The following is an 11190-nucleotide window of genomic DNA, read 5'->3' on the forward strand; positions in this document are numbered from 1 at the left end:
AGTGCGTTCGGTGAAGGTTGGGCTAACGGTGCTGCGGGCGTGAGCACGCTATGCGTTGCATTACTCGGTTAGTGAAATATCAGAGCATGTGATATTGGTGATGGAATGCCGGACGATGCCATATTACACTCTATCAGCTCTAGGGTCACAGGACGGTGTTGAGTCGAACACTTCACCTGTCACTGCATCAGCCATCAAAGAGAACGATCAGAGAGAACAAATCTTGTTCCAGCGTAACGATCAAGGCTATGCACATCTATTGCCGACTCCAACCCGTCTCGTCAGATTCCCTTCGACAACATCACACCAGTCGGGCGGGAGAGCAAAAGTCTCCCCCTATCATCTCTCGCGAGTCCGCCACACTGTCGTCCATCGGCGGACGCAGCCAAAAAGAAACTCGCGCCGCAACGCCGTAATGCACCCGCGATCTCAATCAAGCAGGCGACAAACCAAATCGTCGGTGTACCCCTTCAGCGTCCCCGCCGCGCGCAGAAGTCATCTTAGCAAAAGCTTCCTCTCACTCGACCGCCACGTCAAAAACACATGCCTAACCAACCCCTCTGCGCCGTCCGATCTTGCTCTTCATCTTTCATCTATTGTTTGAAAGCTTAAATAGCACCATACTCAGTCGGCGGCTGCAGCTTGAAGTTGTCCTCATGCAGTCCCTTCATCGCCGCCAGACCCTCCTCGGTCAGCACGGGCTGACCCTTAGGCTCTACCGCACCAGTGAAGAAGCGCGGCTTCCACTCTTTACCTTGCGCCTTGCGCTCAGCCGCGCGCTCGCGCTGGCGCTCCTCGAGCTGCGTCTTGAGCTCCGTTGCCTTGCTGAACTGCTTGTTCTGGATGGCCTCGGTGACGTCGTTCCAGAAGCGGCGCGACTCGTTGGGCAGCTGGTCCTCGGGCGGCGGGCACAGCTTCGTGGCGGGGAAGAGCGGCGAGACGTCGATGAGCAGCACGCGGTCCTTCTCGTCCGTCTTCTTGAACTCCTTGGCGCCGTACGAGAAGTAGACCTTGTCCTGCCAGCAGCCGTCGATGCGGCCGAGGATGTCCTTCTCGGGCACGTCCTTGATGCGGGTGATGGTGTCTTTCTCCACGTCCGTCTTGTACACGACGCCCTCGACTTTGTTCTGCGTCTTGCCGAAGTAGCCCTCTTCCAGGTAGTGCAGGATGACTTTGAGGCCGGTGCGCTTGCACGTCACGAAGCAGGTGTCGGCGACGGTGACGTAGAGGTTGCCGCGAAGGAAACCGGAGAGGTAGGCGGCGGGGTGTGTGAGACGGTAGGTCTCGTCGTCGTGGCGGTGTAGGCGGACGTAGATGCCCTCGTTGTGCTGTCCGGGGACGACGCGGACAGAGGTGCCGGTGAATTTGGCAGAGAGCTGGTCGAAGCCCTGTGCGGAAATGCCCTTGTCGGGGCAGTCGACGTAGTAGGCGCTGACGGGCGGGTGGTGCGAGGTCTGCTCGGTCAGGTAGGACACCTTGACCTTCTTGTTCTTGGTGGTCTCGCCATCTGGAGCAGCGGGGGTCTGCTGGAGATTGGGCTTGTCCTCCTCGCCTCTCAAGCTCGGCTTGTCATCCTCAACCTCCCAATTGCAGCGGAAGAACTCGCCGAGTGTGCTGTTGTAGGGCTTGCAAGGCTTGCCCTTGACGTACTTCAAATCCTTCGTGAACCAAAACCTCAAGCATCCCAGCATGCGTCCCAGATCATCCTTGCTGTCGCCAATCGCGATGAAGGTCTCTGGCCTGTCGAGGTAGTGCCAGTACTCTAGGTTGGGAATCGGCTCAAGGAGCTGAGCGGGGAGCGAAAAGCGGACAGCCGCAATATCCGTGACGCCGATGAAACGCTTGAGGATGGAGAGGAAGGTCTTCAGCTTGGAACCATCGTCCGGGGTCTTGCCATCTTTCGCGACGTCTTTAGGGTCGTCTTTGTACGGGGCGGGGGTGCCGGTGCGCGAGGAGGAGGTGGAAGCCGGTGTGGACTGGGCGGGGGTTGAGGGCGCGCTCATGGCGGCGGAGGAGCGAAGGGTGCGAGAATGTGCCTAGGATACGGGTGTGGAAAATGCAAGAGAGGTTCTTCTGGTGGCAGCGGTGGGTAGGATCGAGTTCTCAGGCTCAGGCCAGCCGTTGTGAATGATTCGTTCTGTGCGACGGGGCAATTGCAGTAGTTTGATGGAGCGCTTGGTCAAGACGAGGTTACGTCACGCGAAGGCCGACGTCGACCCGGAGGGCGGAGCAAGGCAGAGAGGCGAAGCAAGCAGAGGGCCGACTTCCAAGAGACGGAGACAAGGAGCGCGGAGAGGATGGCAGCAAACGCTGGAATGCCGCGACGATACTGTACTCCTATCTGAGCGTCGGTCGTCCAGTCGATGCGACGGTAGATAAAGACGATCCAGGCACCCGCCGCCCTCGACGCTGCGACACAAACACCCGTCACCCGTGGCATCTGGTCCAATCATCCGCCCCACGCTACCCCTCAATCCTCACTTTGCCCACCAGACCAAGGGACGCCTCACACGCCCGACTCAGCGGCCGCACGCGCGTGTGCGGTGCTGCGAGTGATCGTCTCCTGCATGCCCGACTGCACACACTGCAGGTGTCACAGTGGCCGTTGAGAGTCTCACGCGCAACCAAGATGATCAGCTACGGACTCACGGTCAACCAAGTCGGCGCATGCCTCGCAATCGGCTGGGCTAATCAGACTGCAGGCATTACTCAGAGGGGTGGTCAAAAGCAACGATGTTTTTTTATTATTATTATCTATGTGCAAGCCATGCTATGAACCACAAATGCAACAAATGCTAACGCCTGGAAGTAATGCTGCCAACCGTGAAAGACCGATAACAATCAAGGAACCATGCTATGCCAGAAAACAAAACCAATCAACCCAAGACAATGCGACATCACCCCTCAGGCACCAACAAACTTCGCAATAGCATTGTAGTAAGCCCAAGCCTGGCAAACATCCGCATGGAAATCGCCGTGCTCGACCTTATTCGCCGGATTCAGCAGATCCAGCGACAACCGCATGAGCGCAAGGTTGCTGTTCTGCAGGCTCTGGGCCGCCTGGTCCTTGGTGCTCGGCGACCCGGGCGTGAAGATGGAGCAGGGCTGCGGGCCCTCGAGGGCGCTGATGAGGGGCGCGAATTGCTTGATGCCGTTCGAGTAGTCGGCCTTGAGGTTCGGGTTGTTCTGCACGATGTCGTTGGTGATGTTGATGATGGTAATTTCCATCGACTGGATTTCTTTCTGGTAGTCCTGTGTGCCGTTGGCGGGGACGGGACCCGCGAGGGCGGTGCTGGCGAGGGCCAGGGCGGTTGCGATGGTGGTGAACTGCATGATTGCTCTTTGGTGGGTTTGAAGGTTGATTTGATGGGTGATGGCTGTGCTGTTGGCGAACGGTGACTTGGGGTTGCAGATGATGCTTGCTTTTGCTGTTTCGATGTGATGCTGATGTGATGATCTGCCTCAATGCTGGACACAATGACATCTTATATATTCGCATTTCAGCCTGTATCGACAACTGACGTTGCCCGATCACAACTGCAAGATCCAGCAATAGCAACATCTCACCAAACGTTTTCATCCGAATATCACTCGATCAGCTAACCGACCGCAGCTCGCCGCAACCCTCTACCCTCAGCGCACGACATCGTAAAGCTACACGACCAGCTGCCGACCCACGCATACGAAAAGTCTCATGTCCCGTACCAGAGGATAGCTCTGTCCCGAGTACGGGAGTCAGCAAACGATCACCTGACATCCCAAGAATAGCTGCGCGGTGACACCAGCCTCCCCGCCAACTGCGCCTCGACTGCGACGCGCCACGGCTTTTGACTTTTGCCAGCGTGCCTTTTCTATGTTGCTTTGCCATTACGATGTACCTTGTCGCGACGCCATCTCATGCTACTGCAGCCCTACGGCGTGCGGTGACGGAGTCGAGCATGGGGTGCATTCAGGCTGAAGGACGAAAGCATGGGAAGTCTTTTTCTGGAAGACGAGCACTTGCACAGGCGTTTCTTCTCTGGGTCTGCGTGAGGGCGCTTGTCGAGCGGGTTGGCAGGCGTCTTTGCAGGGCGAATGGCAGCTGACCCTGTCGTCGGCATTCAGGCAGGCACTCCATCTCGACACCTCTCGAAGAAGTGCGGGCATCACCGCGACAGGCTGCTGAGCCAGCAGGCACGCGAGGCGTTACCAAGATATATCATACCAAATCCTAAGTCGTGAAACCATCTATCCCATACACATCACTCATAACACCAAGCGCCTCGCTAGGCGAATCCGCGGCCCCTTGGGACCAAACGGGACCGAATCGATCCAACATCCACGGCGCATCTAAGACGCCGCCTTATTGCCCTCCTCAACCCACTCCCTCCAGCCCCTCCACTCCCCATACCCCAACCCCACCGCCCGTCCCTCATACCTCACGAGCTCGCCCCTCCCATCTTTCCACGCCTTCGCCCACCCGCTCCCACCCCCCATCCAGCCCGCCTTGCGCATCAAACTCGCGAGCGTCTCCTCCTTCGTCCACCCCTGCTCCTCCGCGACGCTCGGCAGGTACGTGGCGCCGTAGCGCCGGCCGCCGAGCGTGAAGGAGATCCGGATCCCGTGCGTGCCGAGCGTCCAGTCGAGGGCGTCGCGTGTCGGGGAAGAGAAGTTGGTCAGGAGGGTTACGTGGACGGAAAGGGAGGGGAGGAGGGTAGAGGGGATCGGGGCGAAGCGCGTGTCTTCGAAGGCGCTGGGGGTTGTTAGCGGTTAGAGTTGGGAGGAGGGGGCAGGAGGGCTTACCTCGTGAGCGCGTAGCTTTTCAGCCCGTGCTCGAGCTCTTGCGCGCCGAAGGTGCCGATGCAGCCGCGCAGGCTCTTCTCGCCGGTGCGCGCGGAGTGCGTGTTCCAGGTCACGAACAAGGGGTACTCTTCGCGCGGCCGCGTCCTGCCGGACGAGGAGCTGAGCGAGGTCTTGGACGACGCCGGCGTAGCGCTGCCCTTCGAGCTTGAGCTTGAGCCCGAGCTGCGCGTGGAAGGTAGCGAACTGTTGCTACTTGTCTCCGATCCCGTTTTCCTCTTCAGCAGCCGGGAGATGGCGGCTGGTCGCGCGGGCTCTTCGGGCTCGGTTTCGGCGTCTGTCATCTCGTCGTCTTCCTGATCGGGTGCTCCGTTGGCGTCGGAGTCTTGAGAGGCCCCGGCTTTCGTGGCATCCTCGTCCTTGCTTTTTGCGGCTTCGTACTCGTCCCAGAGATCCTCCACCTGTGCCAGGCTAAGCGGCTGTCTCTTGTCGAACTGCGCGCTCAGCGTCTCGAAGCAGAACGCGCAGTGCGCTGGTGTGGCCATCGTGCGAAGCTAGCGAAGACTCCCTGTACAGAGGAGTCTGTAGGTAGAGAGGGAAGGCAGGTCGGGCGTCGCTTATGGCGCGTGGTCAGCAGAGAGCTTGACGGACGTGATTACAGAGCAGAGTATAAGTGGTCGGCGATGACGTCTTCCAGACGTGACAGACGAGCGGAAGTGAGAGCGATCAGAAACGAAAGTGGACGAATACTTATGAGACGAAGCGGGAGTATGCGGTGCCAGTGTCTTGTCGCAGACTGCGCGGCATGACGACGCCGGTGTATGCAGCTGGGAAAGGGAAAGGCACCTGGCTGGTGATCTGGGAGAGGAGTTGAGGGGGGCTGCAGGTGATGTGCATGGTCCGACGACGCCGACGCGCCGATCGGGGTTTGCTTCGCGACGACCAACACCACGGGACCACCAAAACGAAAAATTCAGATCGCTGTTTTGCCACTTATCCCATCGTGAGCGAACAGCACCGAATTGCTATATTTGATCCGGAAGAGGCCAAATTATCCCTACATCGGAAAACATAATACCGAAAGACAGTTCTCATCGATCGTTGAGCTGTAGACTGGAAATGGTATTTCGATTACATAGCATCGTCCGTTTTTAGATCATTCATAACATCATTGCGTCTCGCTGCTTCCTCCAGAGCACAATTAACCCTGGACCTCAAGACCACCGGTGACGTGCGTAGTCTCTCCGGTGGTGTAGGTCGAAGTCGCAAGATAGATGTAAGCGGTGGCGACCTCAACCGGCATACCAGGCCTCTTCTGCGGCGGTGCCTGAGTACCCAAACCCTCCAGATCCTCCGCAGAGGTGCCCTTGGTCGCAGGCTGCAGCGGCGTCCAGATGATGCCCGGAGCGACGGAGTTCACGCGGATGCCCTTGGGAGCCTGCTGCTGGGCGAGAGCGCGCGTATAGGCGGAAATGGCGCCCTTGGTGGCGGTGTAGTCGACCAGCGTCGGGTTACCCATGTAGCCGGCCACGGAGCCGGAGTTGATGATGACGGAGCCGCGGGGCATGTGGGGGAGGGCGTACTTGGTCATGGCCATCATGCTGATGATGTTCAGCTGGAAGGTGTTCTGGACGCTGTCTAGGTCGATGTTCTTGTGGTCGAGGCACATTTCTTGCATGGCAGCTGAGAGTGAATGTTAGCATGGCTGGAAAGGAAGAATTGGCACTACTGCGACGTACCATTGCAGACAAGAACATTCAGCCTGCCGTGAACCTTCATGTGCTCGTCGACGACCTTCTTGCAGCTCTCGTTCTGCTTGAGGTCGATAGCAATACCGTGGCCCTTGCGGCCAGCCTTCTCAATGTACTTGATCGTCCAGTCCGCGTCCTCTTGCTCTTCAGGCAGATAGCAGATGGTGACATCCGCACCCTCACGAGCCATCAGGATGGCCACTGATCGGCCAATGCCGCTGTCACCACCGGTGATAAGAGCGGCCTTGTTCTCAAGGAGACCACGGCCTTCGTATTCCTTCAGGTAAGGCTTGCCGTCATTATCCCAAAACTCAAGCGACGTCCAAGCGGCTGGCGGGTCCATTTTGTTGTCAAGGCCAGCAGAGCCGGTCTGATCCTGTTTTTTGATCCATGTAGGGTAGGCGGTAGAGGGAGGTCCTTCAGACATGTTTGCGGTTGATTGGTATCGTGTGATTGGCTCTTGTTGCGGAAGGATAGGTGAATGGAAAGGGTATTGGAAGATAAATCTGGAAAGTATCGGGGTGATATATCACATCTTGTTCGTCTGGGCCCTGCGAGCAGACTCCTAGCGATCATATCTCATCATCAACCGACCCATCGCTCAATGTGATGTCATGACGACGCAGAGCTCTTGCAGGCATGTACTTGCACTCCACTCCATTGGGTCCAGATTCTTTGCTATGAGAGCATGCTCACGTAGCGCCAGTGACACTCCAGCATATCTTTGGTAATGGAGCGAGCTTTCTAATGTCTACCTGTGACCTAAAGAGCGTGACTAGAATACGAGTCAAACATGTGCTACCTTAAGGTACCTGGGATCTGTAGCTGAGGGCGGCGTTTGAAGGTGGCGTTGGATCGGCCCGTCTGCTCCGCTCGTCGATCAATCGATCGCATGTGACGAGAGCTGTCAACACCATATCCTCTACTTCATCTTTCAGCAAGGTCAACTTTTTGAACTCGCCCGAGAAATATCATGTTCAGGTTCTACTTGGTCAGGGTCCAGCAGCCGCCCGAATTCATCACTGCGTGTCATACATAGAACACCCTGAAACGTCAGCTGAAACTGTCGGCAACGGAGGGTGGTCTGAACATCATGGACAACATCTGTTTCTCGAACGCGACCCCATGTCTGCATCGGCGCTTTAGATGAGAGCACGCTTCGAATCTAGGTCGACTGGATGACCGCCGCTCATGCGAACGAATCACTGCAAGCGAAAGAGGTCTCGGTCTGGCCCTTACCACATTTGGGAGCTTTCTCTTGTAGCATGCAGCAACAAGAACAGCACAGCTGTGACCCAACACATCGAATCAGCTTGATTCTCCGGTGAGATGGCCGAGCGGTCTAAGGCGCTAGCTTAAGGTGTTGTCTTCGGGCACTCCTACAATCGCTAGTCCGAAAGGGCGTGGGTTCGAATCCCACTCTCATCAACATTCTCTTTTGTCCTTTTTGCGCACCATTGTCTCGATCGTGCGGCAGTCTGTGACTTGAGCTTCACCTACACAGCCTGTACAGGAGACTACAGCATCCAGAACGGCTTCCAAGAAGGTTGAGATGCGAGGGATGAGGTGAAAATCGCAAAGCTTTCTGAAATGACAGGCATGCCAACCTTCTGCAGCAAATGGGCTCCAGGGTCATGCTCACGCTTCTAGACTTCATGGAGAATCGACTGCAGCGGCTACCTGAATCAATGATAGGGACTCTGGACGACTATTCGACGAATAGCGATGTACGTGAACTACGTTGGGCTTCGACGGCGACAGCTTCGCTGGCATATCGACTGATCATCTCTGAGCTGGTGAGTTAACACTCGGGTGCTCCAGCTTGATACCTACTTGATTTCGCTTTTGACTTTTTCCGGTTATTACTGCGGAGGTTTGCCAAGTTGGGTTATAGTTCCATCAATGAGGTCGCTTTTCTGGTCCTAGTTTGAGTAGTCGCGGGCGCCTGTCTGCTCGAAATCTTTCACATCTATACACATACATACCTCCAGAAGAAAATCCCTAGAGGGATGCAATCTCAATGATTGACGATCGAGCTCGGCAGAACAGCTGGCGTGAAGATCTGATTAAGACCGCGGCCTGCACTGCAAAGCTGCCCATGGGACGAAAGCGGAAGTCGCCGGGATTCGGCTCCGATGTCGCGCGAAAACTATCAAGTCTCGGCTAACGCGACAAGGTTTGGGCAGAAGCAATGACAAGGCGGACACCGAAGCCTTGGCCTCGACTGTGATGGACCTAAGCAACGCCATGTTGAAAAGCAGCGGACTCGGAACTTGTTCTATTCGAGATCAAGCGCCGTTCGGTATGGCCGTAGTCCCACCAGCGTGCGAGGATGCCGGCGCATCAGGATGGGTGCGCTGCCTTCCATCGCTTGCCGATAGCTCGATCCCAACCGACACTATTTGCTCCCGTCGTTTAGGGCCGCTGCAAAGATTGACGGCAGGCGTGACCCTCACTACGCGCAAACCCTGTCGGAACCCAAAACAAAACGGCATCCCGCGACCCCTCGTCGTGCACATTTTTATCTTTTCCCCATCTAATCAGATTCTGCTCTTTTGCTTTACACTCTCACTACTGACCATTGTCGCACGCGGCTAACATGGGTCTCTTCGCACAGTCGAAGCACTCGCCTGCCGGCTCTGAGTCTGCCGACCCGGAAAAGGCGGCGCAGCAACCCAATGTCACGGCCGACGGCAAGTACGATAGCGACAGCACCGACACCCAGAGTCTCGAAGCGCGCAACGAGAAGGAGATCCAGCAGCATCCTGATCAGGTCACTGCCGATGCTCATGTTGGTGTTCAGAAGGCTGAGGCTGCTGCCCTCGTCTGGAGCAAGCCTGCTCTGATCTTCATTTACGTCTGGTATGGCCGCTCCGTCTGCCCGTGTCGTCTGATGTTGGCTGACCTTATCAATCTAGGGTCTGGATTGTAGTGTTCATGCTCGCTTTCCAGAGCTCCATGCAGCTGCAAGCCACTCAGATCGGCCTCGGTAGTCAATACTCACTTCCTGCCATCAGCACTGCGAGCATTCTTGGTGCAATCATTGGTGGTGTCCTCAAGCTGCCCATCGCAAAGACACTCAACCTCTGGGGTCGTGCTGAGGCATGGTTCCTCTTCCTTGGCGTGTACATCCTCGGAATCATCGTCTCGGCGTCTTTCCACGGCACCGCGGGGTACTCGGCAGGCTATACACTCTACTGGATTGGCTACGACGCTATCTACCTGATCTGCGACATTTTCATCGCCGACACTTCTGGCCTCCGTAATCGTGCCTTCGGTTTTGCTTTCATCAACACCCCATTCATCATTACTGCGTTCACTGGATCTCTTGCTATCCAGTCATTCCTGGACATTGCATCATGGCGCTGGACTGTCGGTGCTTTTGCGATCATTCAGGTCGTGGCGATGGCGCCTCTTGGCATCATGTTCAAATTCTATGAGCGCAAGGCTAAGAAGCTGGGCCTGTTCAAGAGCAGAGCTAGCGGTCGCACGGTTATGCAGTCCATCGTGCACTACTTCCACGAGTTCGATCTGGTTGGTGCCTTCCTCGTTATGGCCGCTTTCGTCCTTTTCCTGTTGCCCTTTAGCCTGCAAACCAATGCTAGGGTGACCTACGGCAGCGGCGCTTTCATTGCCATGATCGTCGTCGGCCTCTTGCTGTTCCCCGTCTTTGCCGCTTGGGAGAAGTTCTTCGCTCGAACCCACTTCATCCGCTGGGAACTCCTGAAGGAGCGCACCATCGTCGGCGCTTCAATGACCGCCATCGCAATTCAGTTCAGCTTCTACTGCTGGGACCAATATTTCAACCAGTTCCTTCAGGTCGTCTACGGCCTTTCTATCGCCGAGGCCGGGTACATGCTGAACTGCTACACAGTCGGCTCTTCCTTCTGGGGCGTTGTCTTCGGCTTGTGGCTCCGCTACTCCAGGCGCTTTAAGTATGAGTGCCTGTGCTTCGGCCTGCCGCTCGCCTTCCTCGGCGCCGGTTTGACGATCTACTTCCGCGGCCAATCTGGCGGAGACGACATTGGATACCTCATCATGTGCCAGATCTTCATCGCCTTCGGCTGCGGCACTCTCGTCATTGGACACCAGATGGCCGCCATGGCCGCCTCCGACCGCGAAGGCGTGCCGATGGTCCTCGCCATGCTCGGTCTCTTCTCCAGCGTGGGCCAGGCCATCGGCTCCGCCGTCATCGCCGCCATCTACGCCAAGGTCTTTCCCGAGGCCATTTCCTCAAGACTTCCTGGCGCGAACGAGACTCTCGCCAACGAGCTCTTCCTCGGCGGTACCGTTACGCAGCTCACTTACGCCAACGGGACGCCGGAGCGCATCGCCTCGAACTATGCGTGGGGAGAGGTTCAGAAGTGGGGCGGTGTTTCCGCGACTTGTGTTCTCATCATCGCCATTCCTGGCATTGCTATGTGGAAGAACTACAGGCTCGACAAGCAGCAGAACAAGGGTACTGTCTTGTAAAGAGGAGGTATGGCACTCGCGCCTTTGGAATTCTTTGCATATCGCTCGTTTTAATAGTGGGAAGGATGGTCTTTTCGACGCACACGAATCTAGAATTGCGCCTTCAGGGCAAACTGCTAGACTTTTGACATCTCTTTCATGGTGCTCTCACTTCGAACTGGCAGCTTCTAAGTCTTTGTCTCTACTT

General features: G+C 56.6%; 5 protein-coding genes across 5 annotated transcripts; 1 reads left to right on the forward strand and 4 right to left on the reverse strand.

The window, feature by feature from the left end:
- Nucleotides 1-608: 608 nt before the first annotated feature.
- WHR41_04253 (uncharacterized protein) lies at nt 609-2003 on the reverse strand (the record flags this gene model as incomplete). The annotated part of the gene is made up of 1 exon (XM_069372859.1): nt 609-2003. One exon carries the CDS (start codon nt 2001-2003, stop codon nt 609-611), a length of 1395 nt encoding a protein of 464 aa, XP_069230304.1.
- Nucleotides 2004-2904: 901 nt separating this feature from the next.
- On the reverse strand, nt 2905-3333 carry WHR41_04254 (uncharacterized protein; the record flags this gene model as incomplete). The annotated part of the gene is made up of 1 exon (XM_069372860.1): nt 2905-3333. One exon carries the CDS (start codon nt 3331-3333, stop codon nt 2905-2907), a length of 429 nt encoding a protein of 142 aa, XP_069230303.1.
- A 996-nt stretch (nt 3334-4329) lies between these two features.
- On the reverse strand, nt 4330-5324 carry WHR41_04255 (uncharacterized protein; the record flags this gene model as incomplete). The annotated part of the gene is made up of 2 exons (XM_069372861.1): nt 4330-4732; nt 4783-5324. 2 exons carry the CDS (start codon nt 5322-5324, stop codon nt 4330-4332), a joined length of 945 nt encoding a protein of 314 aa, XP_069230302.1.
- Nucleotides 5325-5980: 656 nt separating this feature from the next.
- WHR41_04256 (uncharacterized protein) lies at nt 5981-7245 on the reverse strand (the record flags this gene model as incomplete). Its single annotated transcript, XM_069372862.1, has 2 exons — nt 6519-7245; nt 5981-6462 (listed from the first exon to the last, which is right to left on the reverse strand). Exons 1-2 carry the CDS (start codon nt 6955-6957, stop codon nt 5981-5983), a joined length of 921 nt encoding a protein of 306 aa, XP_069230301.1. The 5' UTR covers nt 6958-7245.
- Nucleotides 7246-9129: 1884 nt separating this feature from the next.
- On the forward strand, nt 9130-11003 carry WHR41_04257 (uncharacterized protein; the record flags this gene model as incomplete). The annotated part of the gene is made up of 2 exons (XM_069372863.1): nt 9130-9392; nt 9449-11003. The coding sequence occupies 2 exons, from the start codon at nt 9130-9132 to the stop codon at nt 11001-11003; spliced, it is 1818 nt and encodes a 605-aa protein (XP_069230300.1).
- Nucleotides 11004-11190: the final 187 nt, after the last annotated feature.

Source organism: Cladosporium halotolerans (assembly GCF_011745625.1).
Source record: "Cladosporium halotolerans strain TM138-S3 chromosome Unknown Sca11, whole genome shotgun sequence".
Taxonomy (NCBI): Eukaryota; Fungi; Ascomycota; class Dothideomycetes; order Cladosporiales; family Cladosporiaceae; genus Cladosporium; species Cladosporium halotolerans.